The 24,874-nt window shown below is 35.2% G+C and overlaps 1 protein-coding gene across 2 annotated transcripts in view; it reads left to right on the top strand.

Moving 5' to 3' along the window:
* Positions 1 to 214: 214 nt before the first annotated feature.
* Positions 215 to 24,874, top strand: part of LOC140968117 (ABC transporter A family member 1) — a 30,421-nt gene continuing 5,761 nt past the window's right edge. The window contains exons 1-37 of one of the 2 annotated variants that reach the window (XM_073428969.1): positions 219 to 866; positions 1,366 to 1,445; positions 1,550 to 1,721; positions 3,356 to 3,438; positions 3,856 to 4,072; positions 5,189 to 5,412; positions 5,542 to 5,602; positions 5,739 to 5,825; positions 6,730 to 6,962; positions 7,037 to 7,151; positions 7,233 to 7,322; positions 7,486 to 7,706; positions 7,786 to 7,898; positions 8,280 to 8,386; positions 8,809 to 8,871; positions 10,290 to 10,376; positions 11,146 to 11,244; positions 11,322 to 11,506; positions 12,802 to 12,856; positions 12,942 to 13,013; positions 13,185 to 13,889; positions 13,983 to 14,161; positions 15,547 to 15,757; positions 16,172 to 16,255; positions 17,395 to 17,436; positions 17,537 to 17,633; positions 17,938 to 18,065; positions 18,145 to 18,249; positions 19,880 to 20,026; positions 20,596 to 20,856; positions 20,934 to 21,069; positions 21,426 to 21,505; positions 21,628 to 21,735; positions 21,822 to 21,972; positions 23,217 to 23,353; positions 23,447 to 23,521; positions 23,596 to 23,902. In XM_073428969.1, the coding sequence (XP_073285070.1) occupies positions 753 to 866; positions 1,366 to 1,445; positions 1,550 to 1,721; positions 3,356 to 3,438; positions 3,856 to 4,072; positions 5,189 to 5,412; positions 5,542 to 5,602; positions 5,739 to 5,825; positions 6,730 to 6,962; positions 7,037 to 7,151; positions 7,233 to 7,322; positions 7,486 to 7,706; positions 7,786 to 7,898; positions 8,280 to 8,386; positions 8,809 to 8,871; positions 10,290 to 10,376; positions 11,146 to 11,244; positions 11,322 to 11,506; positions 12,802 to 12,856; positions 12,942 to 13,013; positions 13,185 to 13,889; positions 13,983 to 14,161; positions 15,547 to 15,757; positions 16,172 to 16,255; positions 17,395 to 17,436; positions 17,537 to 17,633; positions 17,938 to 18,065; positions 18,145 to 18,249; positions 19,880 to 20,026; positions 20,596 to 20,856; positions 20,934 to 21,069; positions 21,426 to 21,505; positions 21,628 to 21,735; positions 21,822 to 21,972; positions 23,217 to 23,353; positions 23,447 to 23,521; positions 23,596 to 23,902 (5,431 nt within the window). In that variant the 5' untranslated portion in view covers positions 219 to 752. Of the gene's footprint in view, positions 867 to 1,365; positions 1,446 to 1,549; positions 1,722 to 3,355; positions 3,439 to 3,855; positions 4,073 to 5,188; positions 5,413 to 5,541; positions 5,603 to 5,738; positions 5,826 to 6,729; positions 6,963 to 7,036; positions 7,152 to 7,232; positions 7,323 to 7,485; positions 7,707 to 7,785; positions 7,899 to 8,279; positions 8,387 to 8,808; positions 8,872 to 10,289; positions 10,377 to 11,145; positions 11,245 to 11,321; positions 11,507 to 12,801; positions 12,857 to 12,941; positions 13,014 to 13,184; positions 13,890 to 13,982; positions 14,162 to 15,546; positions 15,758 to 16,171; positions 16,256 to 17,394; positions 17,437 to 17,536; positions 17,634 to 17,937; positions 18,066 to 18,144; positions 18,250 to 19,879; positions 20,027 to 20,595; positions 20,857 to 20,933; positions 21,070 to 21,425; positions 21,506 to 21,627; positions 21,736 to 21,821; positions 21,973 to 23,216; positions 23,354 to 23,446; positions 23,522 to 23,595; positions 23,903 to 24,874 lie in introns of those variants that run through there. The other variant, XM_073428978.1, reaches the window with a different exon arrangement.

Below are 24,874 nucleotides of genomic sequence, written 5' to 3'. Positions count from 1 at the left end.
ATTGATTTTAACTAATGTCACATTATATTAAAAATTTATTCTTGAAATATTTATTTAAAATATTTTACTATTAATTTGTTTCGGAAAAGAATACTAAATTCATAATAAATTAATTTTGTGACACGAATATTAATTAAATATATAGTTTGAACCATATATATATATATGTTTAACACCGTCTTGACGTGGCTTCATGAATGAAAAGTGAGTCGCTTTTCATTAGTTTTCGACAAACGTCCTACACGGCACGTCTTCCCCACACTTGCGACGGCCAAAATAAGCAATCTTCTCATTCACTTCTTTGTTTCGACCTTTTCTGTCTTGAGAAATACATAGGCAGGCACACGCCGCCCGGTTAATCTTATGCACTTCTTTGTGTGGGTTTCTCTTTAATTCTTTTTCCTCCGTTTTCCACGCGTTGCTTGGGTTTCCAGTGTGTTTGAGGGACGATTTGCGTTTCTTGAATCATGCTTCTTTGTGTAGTGTTTTCTTGGGTGGTTTTCCAGTCGCTTTCTTTTGTGTAGTTTTTTTTTAAAATTTTCTTGTACGTTTTATTATCTTTTCTAAGTTTCTGGGATTCCCAGGGTGTGTCTTCTAGACGGTTTAGTTTAGATTTTTTTGTCGAATCAAAGTCCTATATGTTTGTGTTCTGATTTGATGGTTGATGGTTTTCTCTGATATTTCGTGGGTTTCTTGTGTGTGAGCTGTACGGTTTATATATTTTTTGAATAGAGTGGAGAAGTCTTTCTTCCATGGAGAAGAACGGACAGAAAATGAAGACGGGGTCTTCAAGAAGACAATTGAAAGCCATGCTCCGAAAGAATTGGCTTCTCAAGATACGCCACCCATTCATCACCTGTGCAGAGGTCTTAACCTTTCTATCCAGAGCGGCCGCACATACACACATTCCTAGATTTCTATGTGATTACCTATATCTGTTAAATAAGCATCATTTTGTTATCACATGGTTTGAGGGATTTGAAATCTCTCGAAACCTTGGAGTTTAGAGTGTGATAAATTGAATGTTCTTTTTCTCCCTTGTCTGGTTTATGTTTGCGTTTCAAAACTTTTTTTTTTGGGGTAAGGGAATATTTGCAACATGCTTATTCCACATATAAATCCTCTGTCGTTTCACAATTGTGGGAGTCGAAGTTTTTTTGAATCATGAAATCCAGGTTTTACAATTTTGCTGGGATATTTTCTCTCTTGTTCAGTTGTTGTACTCCCTAATCCCTATTGTTTCTTTATCTTTCTTCTTAATGCCTATGAGAGGTTTTCATCACATTGATTATGATCCTAGTTGAATGTTTATGTGGTTATACTGTAAAGTATTGTTTATTAGTTTATTTTCATTTCAATGGGTAGATATTACTTCCTACTGTTGTTATGTTGCTGCTCATGGCCGTGAGGATGAGAGTTGATACAAAGCTACATCCACCACAACCGTACGTTTCTTATTCTGACTCTGACCGAGACATTGGATATAAATTATTACTGTTAGTTCATATGCTTGCTTTTTATTTTGAATTTGAATATAAGTCCAACACAGATATATTCGAAAGGACATGCTAGTTGAAGTCGGAAAAGATGGCAAGTCTGTACCTTTCAATCAAATTTTAGAATTATTGTATAAAAATGATGAATATTTGGCATTTGCACCCGACACAAGTGAGACCAGGATGATGATTAATATATTGTCCATCAAGTTTCCTCTGCTCAAGGTATGGTTTAATGCTTTATGATTAAATTTTTATTCATTCTTTTCCATGTCCTCTCTACTATTCTTGTCTGCAATCTAAATTTGTTTCATATATTCTAGTGCCAATTGCCCTATATTTTATAAGTTTTGATCTTATGATTTATATGGTGATGGTTTGGTTGGACTGCTATAAAATGTGGTTTTCATTGTTGTTTCAGTTTTCCTTTATTATTTTATCATTTAAAATCATAATTTGCTAATTTCTGCATCTTCTTAAATGTCTTTCATACTCCACATATTATAATTTTGGTGTTTTGTTAAAGTATCATCATCTAATGCTTTCCGAAACATTTTGTTTTTGCTTTTGAACATGATTTCTGGGTTTTATTTTAACTAACTTATCACTTAAAGCTTCTTATTTTGTAAAAAATCTTTGAGTTAAATTTCCATTTAATATCCTTATGTTTTAGTCAGCGTTGCATCGTAACTGAGGGGCAACTCTGAACTCAGAAGATTGTTAAGGTTAAGAAGAATAGAAACACACACTTCTTTTTAGCCGTAGTTATGTGACGACGTCATTACAACTTCCACCATTGCCTGTACTCCCATACCTTTTAATGGGGGACAGCCTTTTTCTATGAACAATTCCTGCAAGAATCCCTATCGACTTGTGAGTATTACAAGTAGACCTAGACTCCTTCAAAGCTATTTCCTTTCACTATGATTAAGCCTGTGCTTTTAAAGAAACTTATTCATCTAGTTGTTACAAAGAGTATTTCCACTATTTGGTTTTATTAGGGAAGATGATAAATAATGCGGGCGGTTGCAAAGGTTTCTAATTTTCGTGGAGCAAAAGATAAGTAGGGGAGCGATGGGGCAAATTGGTGGGCGGTTGTATTAGAGTAGAAGATTGTGAGTTCTAACTCTTGCAAATGTAGTCTCCAATATATTTCACTAAGTTGGTCTCTCTTATGTCTGACCATTCGATATCCATTAGTTGTCCAACACTTGTAAGAATTGAATATTTAATTAAATCTTCGAGTCGATGTTCCTTGTCTTGGGTCTATAAATGAGGGCAAATGTTTTCATGCGAAACTTTTGTTGACCCACCCACTTTTCATTATCTTTTGGTTTTGAAAGTAGTGTATCAAACATTTCGTTGATCCAACATCCATTTATTTATCTAGATAAAACAGTTTAAAAAATTCCAGGACTTATTACACTTTGAAATTTTTATCAATCAGAAAGAAGAAAAATAACTTGTTGCTTTAGGGTTATTAGATCAAACTGAAAATTTGCTCAACTTGTAATGATCGACTTATTACGTAAGTGTTGTCTTAACCTCTTTATTCTTTTCAAGTTTTAAGCAAGCAGATACCATTTTTAATGCATATTGCTGTTGGTCGATTTTGGTGTTTGTTGTAATTATAGCGCGATCATGATTATGTCTATGATATGAAACTTTTGGTTTGTCTTGTATGGCCAAGCACGTTATGGAATTAGGTTATTGGATTTCTTTCAGGGTAGATATATTTTTAAAGGTTTAAAAAGGTTCTGGTTTCAAATTTTATGATATGGCCAGTTTTACTTTATTCACTCAACTAGGATAATATTTAATATAATGATTATGATGATAATAATTCATTTGTAATCCAGTTGACATCAAGAATTTACAAAGATGAGGAAGAGCTTGAGACATACATACGCTCAGACCTGTATGGTGCCGATGATCAAGTGAAGTAAGTTTTGGTTTCTTTATTGTTTGTACAAGTGCATAGGCAGCCGGGGGGTAATCACAATTCATCATCCCTTGAAGTGTCTATAGCCGATGAAGGGATTTTTGCTGGTGCTCTTGAATCACATTGTTTATTTCCTCCCCCCTCTTAAATGTAACGGCCCTGGTTGTCTTTTCCTGAAGTTATCTGTCCATATTTTAAGAATTTCGGCTTGTAGATAACTTTCGAGAAACCAGATCTGTTCCTCCGTTTGAAAAATAGGGAAGCATCTTGGCTATCATTCAACAATTTTTATATTTTGTCCATTTTATGAGTTAAAGTTCCATTTTAGCTCTTTTCCTTAAAATTTTTTTTTGCAATTCTGTCATGTTCTAATGGAACTTCAAAAGAAGAAATTAGACTCATTTTCATTGTTTGTAGGAACACCACGAACCCAAAAATTAAAGGAGCTATTGTGTTTCATGATCAAGGGCCTAAGGTGTTTGATTATAGCATACGCTTGAACCATACATGGGCTTTTTCTGGATTTCCCGATGTTAAATCCATCATGGATGTCAATGGTCCATATGTCAATGACTTGGAATTAGGGGTGAACACAATACCAATTCTACAGTATAGCTTCAGTGGATTCTTAACTGTATGTTCTCATTTATCATGCTTTGTTTTAATAGGAACTAATTTACTGTTGACGTTTCATTATCTGAAAGTTGAGACGGCTGACTTTTTTTCAGTACATGGTTGTGGACGTGATGCAAATTTAAACGTCATGTTAAAGCTAGCAATAACTTGACTTACTTCATTGACATCCTTGCAATATTTTTTCTAATTTTCCTGAAAATTTTCAGCGGGCATCACATGTGTAAACAATGTCTTGGATTAGGTCTACGTAGCAGATGAAATTATTAGCGGTCAGCATTGAAAAGTGAGATAAAAAGTTGACCTCTTCCGAGAACTAAACTAGCTCATGTGGTCTTTTGTTGTAGAAAAACCAACATCCACTGCAGTCAATCAATAAATTTTGGCTAACATAACATTGTTCTTTTGAAGGACATCATCTCATCGCTCTACTGTTTCTTGCTGACCAGCAATACTTGATTGATGACTGCCTTGGGATGCTTAAGTTCATAATTTGGCTTCTTTTTTACTTTGTGCTGCTGGTATCTCTAGTTCTCTTTAATAATTACCATTTTGTGGATCTCTGGTTCGCTTTAAGAATTATCATCTCGTGGATCTACACAAATGTAACCAGCTTTCTATGGAAAAATTATATTCCTGGAAAGTGGGGGGGGGGGGGGGGGGGGGGGGGGGAGTGTGTGTGTGTTAGAAGCATACTGACTGATGCTTTCGGACTGATGTGTCTTAGCTAGGTGATATGCTGGCTGCGTGGTAAGTCTGTTTAGGTGTGGTTAAACTTGGTTGGAATAGCTTGAGAAATTGGTATGCAGTATTAATTAGTAATTTACTGATTTATTCAAGGATGTGGACTCAGAGAAGCTCTTTATATGGACTGGATGGTTGATCGGAAATCAAAGATAAACTCTTCTCTGGAACATATTGCGACTGATTTCATGCTTTTACTTTCTCTTAGTATCGTTAATAACTAATAACAATCATTATGTGCAATCATGTATTCAAGATTTTGACTTCGAGTTGGTAAGCCTATGGATAAGTTCTAATTGTTTTCCTTTCGTGGATAGCGAACTTGTGTTATTTCTTAAGCGATTGCTCTTTTTTTGTGTAATCTTGTTTACAGCTTCAACAAGTCCTGGACTCCTTCATAATCTACGTCGAACAACAACGATTGGCAAACATAGACACTAACGATTTAGTATCACCTTCGGAGTCACCTTTGTCACACACGCAACTCATACCCTGGACGCAGTTTAGCCCTTCAAATATAAGACTTGTCCCTTTTCCAACTCGTGCATACACTGATGACGAGTTCCAGTCCATCGTCAAGAAAGTCATGGGAGTGCTGTATGTACATGTTTAATGTTTTTGGACCGTTTTCTTGATTTATGATGTTCAACATTTTATTCTTCTTGTATGATATTTGATTAGCATATTTATGACTATTGCCTTTAACTTCTATCATTTATTCAACAGGTACTTGCTGGGATTTCTGTATCCAATTTCTCAACTGATTAGTTATTCCGTTTTTGAAAAGGTTTTGTTCTTTCTAGGGAGATCATTCTTTTATTCTTGATCACCTTTTGTTCTTCGCCTTTATTTTACTTTACCAGGGTAGTAAACATGTTTCTCAAAACTGTTTCTGCTTACATTTTTAATGACTGATACACCAGGAGCAGAAGATCAAGGAAGGACTCTACATGATGGGTTTAAAAGATGAGATGTTTCATCTCTCGTGGTTTCTAACTTACGCACTGCAGGTTTGAGTAATAGTTCTGTAGTCACGTAGATTTGTTTTTCTCCTACTTGTAATATATCATCTTGAAGGGAAAAAGTTGTAAATCTCCAAGTCAACAGCAGGGATATATGATTCTTTACCTTGCATATTGTATTTCACTAGAAGATGTTGACTAACAGCTTAATTTTTGCTAAATTGATTATAATCATGGAAGAATATGCTACGAGGACATTCAGTCATTTCTGAATATAATGAACGATCGAATTTTTCAGATTTGAATTTCTGATATGCTTTCAGTTTCTCTACTAAAAACGAATGTTAAAATCTGTGGTGTATTATCGATTCTGTCTTACTGCTGGATTCTTGGTACACTCAAAGGAGTGATTTGACTTTTAAAAAGTTATGAATGTCAATATGCTTTCTATCTCACGTCATAAGTTATTTGTTCTAGTTCGTTTTTAATGTCAATGTGACATTGGTGTGCTTTCAGTCTCGTCATAAGTTATTTGTTCTGGTTTGTTTTTAATGTCGATATTGATGATTGCATTAAATATGTTGAAATGCTAATCGAACTCAATAAGTGTTCTTTCAAACTCGATGAAAAAATCGCCACTTAAAAATGCTAAAATGACCGGTTTTCGTAATTCTAAGTATAAAATCTAATTTTTTTGGTGCAAGTTGTTGCAACTGTTGTCAGCGCAAAAATTCTTACTTGAATAGTGTTGTGGAACTTCCAGGTTATAATTTTTTTTACGTTTATCAATTTTTAAAAACTGCTCAGATCATCATGTTTACCACTAAATGTTTTTTCATTTTTTGCAAGCATGTTTTTCCAATATTTTCTGTCAGTATTTACTGTCATGAAAGGGGATGGTAGAAGTGCTTCTGAATGTTCTCTCCCCCTACCCCTCCCTCCCCTTTGGCAGTTTGGAGTCTCTTCTGGTGTCATCACTCTTTGCACAATGGGAACCCTTTTCAAGTACAGCGACAAGACACTGGTGTTTGCTTACTTCTTCTCTTTTGGATTGAGCTCAATAACACTATCGTTTCTGATCTCCACCTTCTTCACACGGGCAAAAACCGCAATAGCAGTTGGGACGCTTTCTTTTCTTGGAGCTTTCTTCCCTTATTATACTGTTAACGAAGAGGCTGTTTCTATGTGAGTATTCTATGACTGTTAATCATAATTCATTTGGATTGTTAATAAGACGTCCAATTTCTGTATGCCTGTAGGGTATTAAAGGTTATGGCATCTTTCCTTTCACCCACCGCTTTTGCTTTAGGGTCTATCAACTTTGCGGATTATGAACGTGCTCAGGTTGGCCTACGGTGGAGCAACATCTGGCGGGTATCCTCGTTACTATTTTTTCCTCTTGTAGTCTTGTTTTATCATTAGTTGCAAGAAAATTGATGTTCTATTTTACCACAGGATTCTTCAGGGGTTTGCTTTCTGGTCTGCCTTGTGATGATGTTGGTTGACACTTTCTTATATGGTGCAGTTGGTCTGTGTTTAGATAAGGTATAATCTAAATGCTTATATTCTTCAGTTCTTGTACAAGAAATCCACGCAATCCTGCAATCATTAGACAGCCTTTTTAAGTTTCATCGTTTTAAAAGATAAGACATTTTAGGTTAGTTAAGAGACTGGATATTGAATTTGTATCCATTTATTATGAAACCAGGTCCTTCATAGGGAAAATAAGTTACTCTATCGATGGCGTTCTGTGTTACGTAAGCAATTTTGGAGGAAGAAAAATGATAGCAAGCAATTTTCTTCCGGTTCTCTGATCAAACTGGTTGGCAGTGACTCCGGGATTAACGATCGTCAATTTCAAAGAGATGCATATGAAACAGCTGTAGAAGAAATAAGTTTAGAATTAAAGCAACAAGAGTCTGATGGCAGGTAAATCTGCTATGATTTTGCACAATGGACAGGAAGATGTATTTTTTATGCTCATTTACTCTGTTATTGTGTTTTCCAGATGTATTCAGATTAGAGGTCTGCACAAGGTGTATGATACTAAGAAGGCAAGTTGCTGTGCTGTCAATTCTTTACAATTGGTGCTGTATGAAAATCAAATTCTCGCCCTTTTAGGTACTTCTTTTATTAGTTGCAATTGTTAGGTATTGGATTTTCATTACATTTTAAGCAATTAAATTTGGTGAAATTTGTAGATGATGGACATAGGCTTGGATAAAGTGGATATTTTTTTTGTAAGTTTTCTACTTAAGAGTTTATCAGCAGAAATTTATTGGCAACCAAAAATACTTTTAGTTCTGTGATCTGGAAATATTTGTTGATTCATTCATGCGTGTAATGGTAATATGCGTAGCTGGCATTGGACTGGAATTTTTTAAAGCTCCTTCAAAGTATTCCATATTTGAGGAATATTGCTTGCTCATCTGTGTGGAAAAAATGTTTGATGCAAGGGTGTCTTCAATTCTTTGTAGTTGATCTAAATTTTATATTATCCAGGGCATAATGGAGCTGGTAAAAGCACAACAATGTCCATGCTTGTTGGTCTTGTTCATCCTACATCTGGAGATGCATTAGTTTTTGGAAGGAACATCTTGACAGACATGGTATTCATTATGAGGATGCTCTGATGTGCCTTGTATGATATTGATAATACTAAAAATCTTCTGACAGTCAGCTTAAAAGTTCTATATGGTGATATTCGATACTTCTTCAGTGGTACTAATGTACCTAAAAGTTCCACCAATGCTACCATTTTTTCTCATTCCTGAAATTAATTCCACCACACTTCTAATTATTTTCATCCCTCTAATTTGTGCAAGGTAATTGAAAATATCATTCACCAAACTCATTGATCGAATAAGGCTGCCTAGACTTTTGCTGTACTTGATTGTTTGACCACCATAGTGGTTTAATATTGATTTTTTAGTCCTTAAGTGATATCTAGAGTTTTTGGAAATGTGTTTCACTGTACCTGCTTAACAATACGTATTATTTTATATTTTACTATGATTGCTTTGTTTTGCAGGATGAAATACGCAAAAGTTTGGGTGTTTGCCCACAATATGACATTCTTTTTCCAGAGTTGACGGTGAGAAAATTTGCTTTCTCAAACGTGATCAATGTTTGGTTTATTTGTTCTAGATACGTTTTTTTGATTGAAGTGGAAATATTTATGAAATTGAAGATATTTGTGCATGTTTTTATGTGTGTGCATAATCTGTGTGATATCGTTGTGGACATGATTTATTTATTTTCTATGATTTTTTTTTTTATCATTAAACTTGTGTGTCATGTTAGATGTGGATGTACATAATATAAGACCCTAATACCTATACAAATCTGACACCAAGAACGACATAAAGTCTATATTCTCTGAGCTCCAGCATGAAACCCTGAACTTAATCTTGTCCCAACACTCAATCGAGTATTGTTGGTCTTCAAAAATCCTCACGTTTCTTTCCATCCACACGGACCACCTCAGACAATGAATTACCACAACCCAAAAATTCTATCTCTCATCTCCAGATCGCGACCGAGATCTGCTGTGAATAAATCTCAAGTTGGTCTCGGAGATACTCCAATCAAGCCTAACTCTGCCCATGATTTAAACCAAATAGAGCGTGAAAAAGGATAATGAATGAGCTAATGGTCCCGAGTCTCCATCTCTTGCTGACATAACACACACAAACTTGGACAAGGAGAACAAGTGGGAATTTTTTTTTGCAACATCTCAGATGTACGGAGTTCACGAGAATACTGGCACCTTCCAAATGGTTTGATAAAGAGGAAAACATGGATAACTAATATCTGAAAAAAAAGACTCCAAGAAAGATTTCACTGAAAACTGCTTGAAGAATCCCAAACTCCACTCCTTAGATCAACCTGACCCTGTCTAAGGATACTAACGATAAACTTAACTCAATCACCTCCTCATCCCTTGGATCTTTTCGAAAATGAAAATTCCAAGAAAAATATGAATTGAATTTGCATAGTAAGAGATGGGCTGATTATGAACCGTTGAGATCTGGAATAAAGAGGGAAAAAATCCTCTCATCTCTCCCCTTGACCACAATCCTCACTAACTGAAGAAAAGCCAGATAGATTTTGGAAATTAATTTTCATGGACTCCTGAAAGTAACACTCCTTGCAATGCTCGCGTCCCACCAGTTATTCTGTGTCCCGTATTTGCTTACATCAATTTCTTTTCTGTATAATTCTTTTTCAGAAGAGAAAATCAAATGCTACTCTTGGGTTTTTACCGTATGATTTTTTATTTGGATTATTTATATTCCCCTTTTATTTTATATTTTTGATTATTCGTCAAAGTCTTGTCATTTTTATTTGTAGTAGTAGGACATTTTCTAACAGAATCATCATTCGTAAATACTTTTGTTCCATTGACCTTTATAGCTTACTTTCTCTCAAATTTTTGGTGATTGAAGCACACAAACTGCAACAAACTTGAATTTTATTGGCACTTGCTTCATTTATATCTGCTTTAATCAGGTGAAGGAGCACTTAGAAATATTTTCTGATCTAAAAGGTGTGAATGAAGATTGCTTGGAAAATGTTGTGATTGAAATGGCTGAAGAAGTAAGTTTCTTTCTGGTAGTTGGAAATTCAGATTATTTATGGTATTATCTTTCATTTTTTGGGTAATAGGTATATTTCTCATGAAAAAATAATGGCTTCAATGTGGAAAAAGTAGTTACTCCTTTGTCTCTACCTTCGTAATTCATTTAAATTGTCGCAAAACAAAGCTTTTGCATCCTTTGTGTAAAAAGAAAATAATCTTTTTAGCCTTGGCCAAATGTGCTTACTCCAATTTAATTGATTCTTATTCTCTTCCCTCCAAATTACTTGACCTCATTGGATATGCTTCTCTTTATGTGTTTAAAAAAATAAGATTATACATCAGGATGATCATCTGTCTCATTATTTAGAGACGTTGTGTGTGCTTTGTTTTAGGATATCCATAGGTCTCCAACCATGGCCAATAATGTTGAGCTTCTTGAGAAGTGTGAACAAAATAAAGTTCAAAATTTGGAAGAATTTATCTTCAGTTTGAAATTTGACCTATAAAAAATCTGATAGGTAGATGAATAAACTTTCTTTTTTCATTTGCTGTTCCCTGATTCGACATTCTAATCTTTGGCTCTTGCTGCAAACTCTGACACAAAACCCAGCAGTCTCTCTGTTACATGTCAATTCAAGTGCAGAATCTTTGCTTCTATTCGCCTCATTTATCCCTTGCTGCATTGGAGTTTGATGTGCTAATAATTCTTTACAGGGAAGATACACTTAATATGCTTTGTGTTGTAACTATTATGACATATTATTTATATGAACTCTCTTTCATTAGGTAGGTTTGGCAGACAAATTCAATACGGTTGTGGGGGCTCTTTCTGGAGGTATGAGGAGGAAATTATCTCTCGGAATTGCACTAATAGGAGATAGCAAGGTTTGCTTAAGTTTCTAAATAATAACTGCTAACTTTGTGAATGTAATCTTACCGAATCAGTTTCTTATATAATGCAGGTTGTTATTCTTGATGAACCCACAAGTGGAATGGATCCTTACTCCATGCGGTTGACATGGCAGTTAATTAAAAGAATTAAAAAGGGAAGGATAATATTACTAACTACTCACTCCATGGATGAAGCTGATGTGTTAGGAGATCGAATTGCTATCATGGCTAATGGTTCTTTGAAATGCTGCGGAAGGTACTTGCCAACAATTACTGATATGGTTTTTGAGAAAGCTAAATGACTTATGCTAGAGTCCCCCTTCCATTCCCTAGCAAAAATTATAGAATAAATGAGATAAGATTGGGGGGAAATCAGTGTTCTAAATGGCGGTCGAGGCAGCCGTCTAGGCGGTGTCTATGCGGTAGGCGGTCCTCGACCGCCCGCCCACGCATGGGGCGGGTGTTTTAGGCGGCCCAAGCTATACGGCGGTGGACAGACGGTCGAGGGCAGTGGGCAGGCGGTTGAGGTGGGTAGAGGCGGTGAGCAGACGGGCCGGGTGAGGCAGTCAATATTTTTAAGTTGCAGTCAACAAATTTTTAAAACCTTGTCAAAGTAAACTAATTTTAAAACTCAAAACTCTATTTGTTTAAATCACACTCCACTTTTTTTTTATTTTAACCTTTGGTCGTCACTTCTCACTATCCATAACTAAGTCCACCACACAAACTGTCTGCCGCCACCGCCACCGCCACCACCACCACCCGCCGCCATCAACAAGAAGCTTTAGGTTTGACATTGTATAAATATATTATCTAACATACTTTTTTATAATATTTCAGATTTTGTGATTTCAAAAATCAAATTTGTTTTTATTCCTTATTATTATTGATTTATTGTTGAAAGTTAATGGCGGAAAATGATTAAGAATGGGAGTTGGAATTTGACCAAAGTCTAATGATATTGTTTGTGAATATGAGTGTTGTATAATAAAGAGAAAAGGGATTGGATCACATGCAAGTTGTGTAAGAAGCTTATTGAAGGAAGAGTTTATTAGATGAAACATCATATTACGTCTTGTTGACGGTGACAAGAAGCCCTCAATGACCTTTTATTAGGTGCTCTTAAACAAGCCAAAGAAGACATTAAAAAATCTTTCATAAAAGAGGAAAATGTCATCCCTATTTTGAAGATTATTGATGGAAGTTTAAGGGTAGTCTTGACAGTCCTTTGCGTCCTGATAGTCTTTTGCATGATTATATATGATTATCTATAAAAAATTACTTAAAAAAATTCAACCGCCTAGACAGCCGAGGTGACCGCCCCGCCGCTGCCTCCCGCCATTTACAACATTGGGGGAAATGGAAGAAGGGTGATAATGATCTTGTTTTTAGAATCAAGAAAAAACCTAGCCACAAAAACTTGTTGATCATGTTCTGAAAGCGGAAGGAATTTTTCTGACTCTAGAATGCTTCCATTCACTTAAATTTAATAGACATTAAGGTTTTATTCCTCACATAGCATCTAATCAGATATATTTTCATCTGTTACAGTTCCTTTTTCTTAAAGCAGAAGTATGGTGTTGGTTATACGCTTACTCTGGTCAAGGTTGTTTAAATCTTAGTCCATACATGTAGTTCTTTATCCGCCTTCTTTTGTTCGCATCTAAGTTACTTTACATTATTGACTTCAGACTACACCTACTACCTCTGCAGCAGCTGATATAGTTTACCGTCACATCCCATCGGCAATATGCGTGAGCGAAGTATTCTTCTGAATTTATATCCTTAGATACTTGTTCATTTTGTGGATATTTCCTCATTTATAAGTGGATTTTATAGCAGTTTTTCAACTTAATATGTAATCACATTACATAGGCGAAATTGGAATTTTACTAAAGTTTAATGCTCATATTATCACTTTTATGCATCGACAGGTTGGTAATGAACTTACATTCAAGCTTCCTCTCGCTTCCTCATCATCATTTGAAAGCATGTTTCGAGAAATAGAGTGTTACGTGCAAAGATCAAATCCTACTGTTGGAACTGTAGGTTATGGAGACAGTAATTCTCTTGGCATCGAAAGTTATGGCATCTCTGTCACAACTTTAGAAGAAGTATTCTTGAGAGTTGCTGGTGGTGATTTTGATATCACTGAGTGCCATGATAATAAGAATTATATAACTCCTGATTCTGATGTTCAGCAACTTGGCGAAAATCACACTTCAAATCGATTCATTCATTCAAAAGTTTGCAAAAGTTGTATTGAGGTTATTGGCTACATGATGGCCACAATGGGGAAAGCTAGTTGTTTATTTTGGGCAACTACTCTACATATCTTAAAATTCATTGGTATGCAGTGTTGTTGCTTTTGCACATTGTCAAGGTCAACGTTCTGGAAACACTCAAAAGCATTAATTATAAAGAGAGCAATGTCAGCTCGCCGCGATCAAAAAACAATTGTTTTTCAGCTGTTAATACCGGCCATCTTTTTGCTTTTCGGTCTTCTTTTTGTCAAGCTTAAGCCGCATCCCGACCAGCAATCAATAACCTTCACAACCTCACACTTCAATCCACTATTAACTGGTGGAGGTGGAGGTGGGCCAATTCCTTTCAATTTATCATTGCTAACTGCAAAAGAGGTTTCCAAACTTTTTTATTTCCCTTTCTTAAATATATTTTTCTCCTATTTTGGCTTAAACATTTCTCCTATATCAAATGATCTTCACGTGCAGGTGTCAGAGCATGTGCATGGAGGATGGATTCAAAAATTTCAACCGACTACATATAGATTTCCTGATTCACAGCAGGCATTTAAAGATGCTGTTGAAGCTGCAGGGCGAACCTTGGGGCCTGTTTTACTTTCAATGAGTGAATATCTAATGTCTAGCTTTAATGAATCCTATCAGTCGAGGTAAACTCTATTGATCCATTGTATTCTACATTTGAAGTTTGACATTCGACATTTTATCTTTCTTTTGGAATAATCTGAAGAACCTATAATCTGAGCAACATGAATCCAAACATGGGTTACCGACTGAAGAAGATCTTGTTTTGGATCAATTTTCAATTAAATAGTAGAGTTCATTTATATCTTATGTGGACCTCCTTTGTATTCCTATAATGTGAACTCACATATGGACCGAGCTCTCTATGTGAGGAGAATAGATGCATATGGCTTCCCAAAGATCTATACCAACTAGCTTTAATGTTTTGAGGGGTATATGTACTAATCTGAAATAAGAAGTGTTATTTAATTGCTATGTTGGCATCTCATTTTCATTTTTAATTGAATGACGCAATTTCATATTATTGCTCTTAGTATCCAACATCAACATGTTACATTTTCTCTTAAAACCCTTCAAATGTTTGAGTGGTTGTGCTTTTCTACTGTTCCCATGCCTTTTTTTTTTGCAGGAGTATAGGATAGCATTGAGAAGCCTGAAAATGGCTTCACTTGAATATTACAGTCATCACGAAATGAATAAGCTTTTTCTAATAATTGCCACAGTATTTTTTATCTTTCTACCTGTAATATAGTGTGTTTGAGCACCATTGGACATCATGATTGGCCAATTTAAAGTGTGGTCAAATTTTATTTTGCTAACACCATTTGTTGGGCCGGCAGAATTCAATATATTCACCGCAATTGTCTATTTCGTTCCTTAAATAACTGCATAAAGTCAGAGTATGGTAAGAAGATATTGTTTTATACATTTGGGCTCACAGTGGCTGGGTTGAGGTCGGAAGTAGTGAGCTTAAGGGATTGTTTCCAGCGATTCAAATCTTTTTTCTAGCTATCTTTCCCTTTTTATGAACTTGCTTAACACTTGATGATAAACAAGCTGATTAGTATGTTCTAGGGCTTTGTTGTCATGCATGATCCTTACTTGGGATCTGAAGGTCACAGGTAGCTTGTCTTGACTGTGAAGTAAGAATTGATTGCATTTTGTCTTCCAATTTTCTAAATTTGATGAGTCGGTAACTTTCCTGAGCCATTCTTTGCTTTGTCCTGTTTAGAGAAACCTTGGATATCAAACAAGGAGATGTGTTGAATTGACAAGTTTAGTGTGGTGTAATTACTGGATGTTCCAAATTTTCTTACTTGTAACCTTGAAATTTTTTTAACTTAATTTGAAGCTGTTCTTATGTTATTTTATTTTTACTTCAAGCTGTTATTTTGTCACTTTTATTTTTAGCTATATATAAAGGTACCTCTTAAAATATTGAATTTATTGCAAATTCAAATATTTACTTGTTCTGTTTGTTTTATTAACTCGTGTACTTGTTTATATTCAGGTATGGAGCAGTAGTTGTTGATAAACAGAGTGAGAATGGAAGTCTAGGCTACACCATTCTTCACAATAGTTCCTGCCAGCATGCTGCTCCAACCTTTATTAATTTGATAAATTCAGCAATACTCAGGCTTGCCACTCTTGACGAGAATATGACTATTCAAACTCGTAATCACCCTTTGCCACTGACACAGAGTCAGCATCTACAACGTCATGTATGTTTAGAATCACTCAAGTACCAAATCACTTTCTGGTAGTTTGAAACATGAGTTACTCCTGAATGGAAGTCTGTATATTGGCGTAACTTCTGCATCATTTGCTTCTTCCTGCAGGGTACAGGATACTCCTGAATGCTATAAATTTTATTTCCTCATGGTTTAATCTTTTATTTTTTTTATTGTGTGTTTTATGCATCTTTAGGTGTGATAGCTAATACACCAGTCTTTGTATGTGCTAAGCTTCCTTTACAGAAAAGTTTGTTCTGATGTCTTGTGCTGTGGAATTGTGCCCTCTGACCTTATTATTATTGCTGCTGTGAAATGTTTTGCATATGCTGCTACTGCCTCGTGAACTTTTTTGTGAAGCTGCAAGTTTGATTTTTCCATTTTGTTGCTGAATGTGATTTGTAGGATCTGGATGCCTTTACTGTGGCCATCATTGTTAATATTGCCTTCTCCTTCATCCCCGCTTCATTTGCGGTGGCCGTTGTGAAGGTAAATTTTGTACTTTCTAGGTAAATAGCGACGGTTGTGAAGCTAAAACTTTTAGTTTCTAGGAAACAAGAAATAGCACTTCTTTTTAAATTTACATATATTCTTCTAGTTTGTTTCCGTTGGTAAGACATAGAGAACATTTTAGTAAATATAAAGAGCGACTCAGATTCTTTCTACCTGGTTGGTTGGCACGGTGATGATTTATATTTCCAAGTCTAACATTCCATTTCTAGGGAAAATAATGGTTATCTAACATGTGAAGGTGCAATTTACCCGGGAACCTCCATTCACTTATTTATTTAGCTCAAATATATTTTCCTTCAGCTTGATTTTGTTAAAAATTTCTCACTATTGACTCAGCTTAAAAAACTTCTGATTAAACTATTTATATATACTTAGTAGTTCAACCAGCTCTCATTTTGGTAAGATTTCCTCGAGTCTTCAGCATTTAGGATAGTTGAAGGTAGGTCTCTTTTTTATATGCTTGACAACGTGAATCTGAAGAGTAATAGGAAATGCAGGTTTTTGCACGGACTTTCTAAATGTATACGGATGGAAAGATCAGATAATTGTTAGGGTTAAAGTCTCTTGAATTGAAGGCTTGGACAAGTGCATATGTGTATCATTAGAACTCGGGGTTTGGATTTTCAAAACCCCAGATATTTGAGAACAAGTATATATGATATAAAAAGTTCTGAGAGATGTACTCCATATAAAAAATAGATTCTATTTAATGAAAATAAGGCTCATAAATGGGGCTGTGGAAAGTTTATTCTTATTAGAACTTATTTCATGATGTATCGTGGAGATCATTAACTTTTCATAATGAAATTCTGGAATTATATTGGTTCCAACTTCTTTTCTCCATTTTTCCTTCTGCATTTGAAGCAAGGACAGTTAATGCACACCTAGGCTTGAATGACATAAACTTATATCTATGGTGATTACTGTATCATGAGATATTCATATAGTAATGTTAGGCTGTTTTATACCAAAATTGTCATTCAGGGCTGTGATGTAGAAGCTATGGAGATGGGGCATCTAAACTTGGCACAATATGATTTTACTCTTCTATTTTTTTCACTTTTAATTATATGTACCATATAATGCCAATCTGTACGTACATTCTTTCTGAGCAGGAACGTGAAGTGAAAGCGAAGCACCAACAACTTATTAGTGGGGTACAATTATTTTCTCTCAATGTTTGAGTTTCGTCTACTATTACAGGTTTTTCTCCAGTTGACCGTCTTTCTTATGATTAATGTTTTTATTCTTGTTCAGGTGTCTGTACTTTCATATTGGGCTTCAACTTATATATGGGATTTCATCAGCTTCTTAGTTCCGTCCACTTTTGCAATTCTTCTTTTTTTCATGTTTGGTAAATTCTTGGCCTTTGTACTGACACTTACCGAGTTATGTTTCTCTGACGAAAAATCTGACATGTCATGATATTGTGCACGGCCTTTTGCTTTCTTCTAATGAATGTTAATAATTTACCGGGAAACCAACTGATAAAATGATCAAAATTTTAAGGAAACGATAGAAGTCCTGTGTTGGCTTCTGTGATAGAATCCGTATTGCTGTATTTTCTTCTTTTACTTTTTCGTCATCTCAGCGCAGAAGTTTTTAATCAGGACTCCTATAAAGATCCAATGCTTTCTTGAAATTCATTGGTCATGCAGGTCTAGATCAATTCATTGCGAGTGCCTCTTTCTTCTCAACTGTCCTCATGTTTCTAGGATATGGATTGGCAATTGCATCATCTACATATTGCCTTACTTTTTTCTTTTCTGAACATAGCATGGCACAGGTATCGTTTGCAAACTGCTTTTGTGATGACCAATCATTTTGTTCAAGCAAAAAGGCTGATTTTTTATGTATGTTTGCAGAATGTTGTCCTCTTGGTGCATTTTTTCACTGGGCTCATTCTTATGGTTATATCATTCATAATGGGGCTCATAGAATCAACAGCGTATGTGAATAATCTTCTCAAGGTTGGAATATTTTTCTTGTAAATTACATAGTTCATCCTTGGTATTGTTTGATAGTGTAAATTGATTATGCAAAGAGGTGCTTGGGAGAGATATAATTTTGAGTTGGCTTTTGGTTGATGGGTAAATTCATTTACTATGTGCCTTTTTAATGCAGTGTTTCTTTATAGAATACCTTGACATCTTCCCCACTAGATATATCTTTCTTCATGACCTTCAAATTAGATCTTACGACATTTTTGCAATTTATAGAACATAGCCTAAGCTCTTTTGGTTAGTGATTAAGAGGCTAGCAGGAAGGTGCAAAAGTGGTCAGCATCCATTGTTAGCCAAAGCGTTGAGAAGAAGAATGCTCATGAGATAGCACTGAAAGGGAGAATAGTGAAAATTAAAATCGTGACATGGTGAGTGTGTGGAATGCCATGAAGGGGAGTTGGCAATTGTTAGTTTTCATGAGCTTTAGTTGTGGAGTTAAATTACCCTTGGTCGGTACTAGATTATGTGAATTATATTGGAATTGTCTTGCATGTGCTGAGGCCATGTAACCACTATGAGTACTGAATTTTGCCATTTTCTTGTTGAGGACTTGTTTTAGAGACTGTTATGGACCAACGACCATATAGGTCACCTTAATTTGGCACGTTCAAGCTTGGTAATGGGCTAATGGGATCATAGCAATGGCAACAAAGGTCAATGTGATGATTACCTTATGAAGCCCTGTGTTTTATCATTTTGAGACACATATTTGGCCTATCCTCTTTTGATGTGCATACAGGGATAATTATTTGATATTTAATAGTTGAAATGACTACCTTTTGTGTGTGGTCATGTCTGGGGCGCATATGGGCGCACATGGTTAAATCTAACACACCCCATTGTTTGTTTTTTTGGAAGTGTTGAGCTGAAATTGAAGCGTTATACATTCATATATGTAGCAAAAATTAAAGACACGGTTGCTACTACATTTAGACAATTAATATTTTCACAGGGGAGAAACAAAAAGAAAAGGTTGATAACTTTTATCTTACTCATTGAACTTAGTTTCGTGTTTAAATTATCACATTATTATCCGTTGGATTGGGTGTGAAAATTGTTGTCCATGTTGAGTATTTATAACTCCCTGTAAATTGTTGTCCATGTTGAGTATTTATAACTCCCTGTGAAAAGGTTGCTGCTCTGAGCCATTTTGCGTGGGTGGGGCGTGACAATTGCTCAGTATTAAATATTAATAACTGCTCTGAGAAGGTTGCTGCACTGACCTGTGTTTTGATCGTCTTTATGGCCGTCTTGACTCTTGAATACGGAAGACTCATTATCTCATATTTCTGGTGCTTCATTAACCACTAGTCTTTCTTTGGATTTGGGTGCGGCTGAAACAGTTTTAAGATGTCTTGTTTTGCTGAAAAATTTTGTTGACATTAATTAAATTACTTTTGACTGTTTCATGGATTGGCTTTTGATTGGTGAATTGGTGATAGTGGGAAAACTAGATGACTTAATGAGACGTTGTGTCGTGTTAATTTTGCGTAAACAATAAGTAGATTTTGCTGTTTATGTTGTGTAAGCCTCTTGTGAAACATGTTTGTATGATAATGGGAATTCCATATTTATCTAACACACATAATCTTGTCAGAATTTCTTCAGATTGTCGCCTGGATTTTGCTTTGCTGATGGATTAGCTTCATTAGCTCTTTTGCGCCAGGGGGTGAAAAAAGGATCAGGTGATAACGTCTTTGACTGGAATGTAACTGGTGCCTCCATTTGTTATTTGGCCGCTGAGGTACTTCTCTAATCTTAGGAGTTGATTCTCTTTCATGGCAATATTGTTTCATCACCAAATTTTTAATTTAATCACATAAGAAACATCATATTATCATATTACTCCGTTATTAGAACTTAAGCGGTGTTGGTTTTAGGAACTACTGGAAATGAAGCAGTACAACTCTTGGTGCAGAGGCCCTGTATTCTTTATGCCCATGCAATAGTTATTCATCTACATGCACAACTAGCTTAGTTTCATGTAGAGCTGAAAGGAGAAAACCCACTAGACATAACCTGTTCTTTGTGGCTTTAGGTTGTTCACCTAGCCAATGTTCCTACAATAGAAGTGATGAACTCCAGTTCGATTTGAGGAAGTAGAATGATTAGCACAACTGATAACCAGTGGAAAAGGCACCTCAAATTTTTTAATGTATTCATGCTCTTAGAGTTGTCTCTCACTTTTAGTGGATACATCTCATGCACAATTATTCTATCAAGACTTCCTTTTTGATGTGTATGCTTTGGTGTGTGTCTCTTCATTTTGTAAATAATGGAGCAGTCTATGTATAACTGCCTTTTGCATTGCAGGGCGTCATTTACTTTATGTTGACACTTGGTCTTGAACTTTTTCTTCCACTCAAAATAAATTTTGCAACTGCATCTGACTTGTGCACGAGCGTAAAAAATTTTTTTGAGACAACTTCCAGTAGCTCTTTACAACCGCTTCTTAAATCAAGCTCCGAAGATGCTAATGATTTTGAGGAGGATATAGATGTACAAACAGAAAGAAACAAGGTGTTATCAGGTTCAGCGGGCAGGGCTATTATCTATCTGCGTAATCTGCGAAAGGTACTCAAAACATTACGGCATGAATTGTTATGGTTTCTCCAATTGACTTATATTATAGCTGTGTCTATTGGTTTCAGGTTTATCCAGGAGGGAAGCAACAGGGTTCAAAAATTGCTGTTCATTCATTGACGTTTTCTGTACAAGAAGGAGAATGTTTTGGTTTTCTAGGAACTAATGGAGCCGGGAAAACGACTACTCTGTCAATGCTCTCTGGTAAAAATGCGTGTACTCTTTTTATATCTCAAGCCAAATAAAAGTATACATCCAAAAACTGTAATTGATCATGCCACTGAAGATCCATTTTTCAATTTGAAAAAAAAAAATTGCCATGGAAAAGGCATTAAATTATTTAGCTGAACTTTATTTATGCAATGGCATCTATGCTTATGTAAGTTTACATCTTAATTTATGTATCAATCTGTATTTTCTTTTCTATTTTGATGCATTCTTTTTTATGTTTTTTCTAAACAGTGAACTTGTCAAACAAGGATGAGATATCCCTTTCTCTCATTTATAGAATGGGATAGGCCAAATATTTGATACCCTTCTCATCTAATTACTGAATGCAGGAGAAGAAAGTCCCAGCGCTGGAACTGCCTTTATTTTTGGTAAAGATATCCGATCCAACCCGAAGGCTGCTCGTCAACATGTATGCCGTGACGTTTCTCGATCATTTCTGTTCCTATCTGAGAGGGTTATTCAGGTTCTCCGTTAGAAATTTTTATGAATGATATCAGACTGATTCATTTTATTACATTAATTATATGGTAGATTGGTTATTGTCCGCAATTTGATGCTCTGCTTGAGTTTGTCACCGTCAGGGAACACCTTTATCTCTATGCAAGAATAAAAGGAGTTCAAGAGTATGAACTTGAACGTGTAAGCTACCCATGACAATTTGTTTCCTTCAGTTTGCCAATAACACTCACGCATTATGAGCATTGAGGCAAGTATTTATTTTACAGGTAGTGAGTGAAAAGTTGGTGGAATTTGACTTGTTGAAGCATGCTGATAAACCATCATATGCATTAAGTGGTGGAAACAAACGGAAATTATCTGTTGCAATTGCAATGATTGGAGATCCTCCTATTGTCATTCTCGACGAGCCATCTACTGGTATTTACTTCTTTAGAACTCCTTTCCTCTCTGCATCAACTTGGTATCTTTCTGTTAGAATGATAGAAATGTTACAAAAAAAAAAAAAAAAACTCAATGATTGACAAAACATCACGTAGTCTTATGGATTCAAAAGCTTGTTTTTATTCTACGATTTGGAGCCTCAGCATCCAGTAAATAGAAAATATGAAATTAGAAGAGATTCCTCATATGAACATGATCTCACTCGGTTCGTTTTGTCTTTATTTCACAACAATGACACTGAGCTGTGTTTACATCACTTTTCGCCTCCATTCTTCCTTTGATGTATAATGAAAATCTTGAAAAGGTGAATGATGAAAGAATAGAGTGTTTGACTGAACTTTTTTTTGATTTGAAACGATATCTAAATTGTTTTAGGCACCGTTTGGTACGGATGATGAAATATTAGTTGGTTACACATATTTGTTTTATCCAACATTCGACTCAAGTTCTGCACATGATTATAATTATAAATCATTATATTATCCATATATTAATCCATCACATCCTACGAGCAAACTGAACTTAGGGACTTATGAGCTACAAGATATTGTTTTAAAGATAACTTGATAACATATCTGGATAAAATAGTTTAAGTCAATATATTTTATATTTTTTTTGACTGGAATATATTTTATATTATAAGATATCATTATCATAATTACAAAAGAAGACATGGTGCTATGAGAGTAATGCAAAGAGTTATTTTTTATTATATTTTTATACATAAAAACTGTTTTAGAATATCATCATAAGTTTTAAAACTATTTTATATTTTAACAGAGTTTCATTGATAATTTTTTGAATAAATAAGAAAAAGGCAAATAATTTTGTGGAATTCTAGCAGAAGACATGGTGCTATGAGAATAATGCAAAGAGTTATTTTTTATTATATTTTTATACATAAATACTGTTTTAGAATATCATCATAAGTTTTAAAACTATTTTATATTTTAACAGAGTTTCATTGATAATTTTTTGAATAAATAAGAAAAAGGCCAATAATTTTTTGGAATTCTAGCCTAAAGTTAGGGATTTGAGACACCCCTCCATTTTCTGATAGAGAAGTATGAGCAAGAAGCATGGTCATAAATGATTTTATTTCTTGTATTGTCATCCTTTTTCAAATGTCTTGTGATTTTTTCTGTCGCATATGCAATTTTTTTTTTTTTTTTGCGAATATAATTAAAGATGCTTCATTGTGTTGTTTCATGATGCCATAGGAATGGATCCTATTGCCAAAAGATTCATGTGGGAAGTTATATCACGGCTATCAACCAGACGAGGAAAGACAGCTGTCATCCTAACTACCCACAGCATGAATGAAGCTCAAGCTCTCTGTACTAGGATCGGGATAATGGTATTTTTATTTGCATTTCTCGCAATTTTATTTTTTCCCCATGAAATATATTAGAATGGTGTTTCTTATTCTTTACGTTTATTGTGTACATAGGTTGGAGGTAAGCTTAGATGCATTGGGAGTCCTCAACATTTGAAAAATAGATTTGGAAATCATCTTGAACTAGAGGTAATTTTTCTACTTTTGTTCTTATCATGTATTGTGATGTGTTTTAATGTTCGATTTTATTTTCTTGTCCTCAGGTTAAACCGACTGAAGTAAGCTCCTTGGACTTAGTTACTTTGTGCCAAACCATTCAGGAGAAGTTCTTTGACATTCCGGCTCATCCACGAAATTTACTTACTGACCTTGAAGTTTGCATTGGGGGTACTGAGTCTACCGACTTAACAGCAGCAGCTACAGCAGCCGAGATCAGCTTATCGGATGAAATGATTGTGACAATCGGAAGATGGCTTGGCAATGAAGAAAGAGTGGAGACTCTTGTATCTGGAGATTGTGTTTCTCATGGGGTTTTTCGTGAACAGTTGTCTGACCAATTGCTTCGTGATGGTAAGTCGATCCCTTGCATCCTCCAGCTTGTTTTCAGTCAGGTTTTTAAACAAAAATTGCACATTAATATTTATCCTCAAATGAAGAATTATACCCCTTAAATGTTCATGTCCTTTTTTGAAGTGCCTTTTGGTGGATAAGCAATTTCTAGTTATTATCCCACTGATGTTATCGTCAAATGAAGAATAATTCCCCTTTAAGTGTGCATTACTTAGTGCCCCATGAATTCAGGAAAGAGTGGTTGGGAAAGTTGAGCATGAGTGCTTTAACGTTATAGTTGGGTAAACCAAGTAGGAGAAGAGGTTTCAGAAAAAAGATTCTTGCATCTGGTGGAAATCCATTAGTCTTTATGTTGACAAGGTGACTGACTAGAAGCATTAGTGAGGAAAATAATAATTTCTCTTATTTTTGAATTATTAAACTTTGTACAAGATGTATATATTTATACAAAAGAAGGCTAATCCAATAAGGTAAGTCCATAATTCACTATTCTTGATTGAAGGAACAAAATACGCTTATTTCTATAATGCAATGTATTCCTATTTTTCACGCTCCCTCTTAAGTTGGAGCATAAATGTCAATCATGTTCAACTTGGCAATAAAATCTTCAAACTTCTGTCGAAAGTTCCCGTTTGTGAAGACGTCAGCAATCTGTTGCTCGGATTTGATGAATGACATGCAGATGATTCCACTCTCCCGTTTTTCTTTGATAAACTGCCTGTCAACTTCAATACCCTTGTTGCGATCATGTTGAACCGGGTTATTTGCAATACCGATTGCAGATTTGTTATCACAAAATAATTTAATTGGACCGTCCAAGTCTATTTTCAATTCTTCCAAGCACCAATTTTAGCCATACACAAAATCCATTGGCTAATGCTGTAAGTTCAGACTCAACACTACTTCGAGCCACCACGTTCTGCTTTGTCCTCCAAGTGACTAGATTTCCCCAAAGGAATGTGCAATATCCTG

This window comes from Primulina huaijiensis, chromosome 2 (genome assembly GCF_012295235.1).
Source record: "Primulina huaijiensis isolate GDHJ02 chromosome 2, ASM1229523v2, whole genome shotgun sequence".
NCBI lineage: Eukaryota > Viridiplantae > Streptophyta > Magnoliopsida > Lamiales > Gesneriaceae > Primulina > Primulina huaijiensis.
Note: the sequence above shows the minus strand (reverse complement) of the source record. Positions and strands in the feature narration are given on the sequence as shown.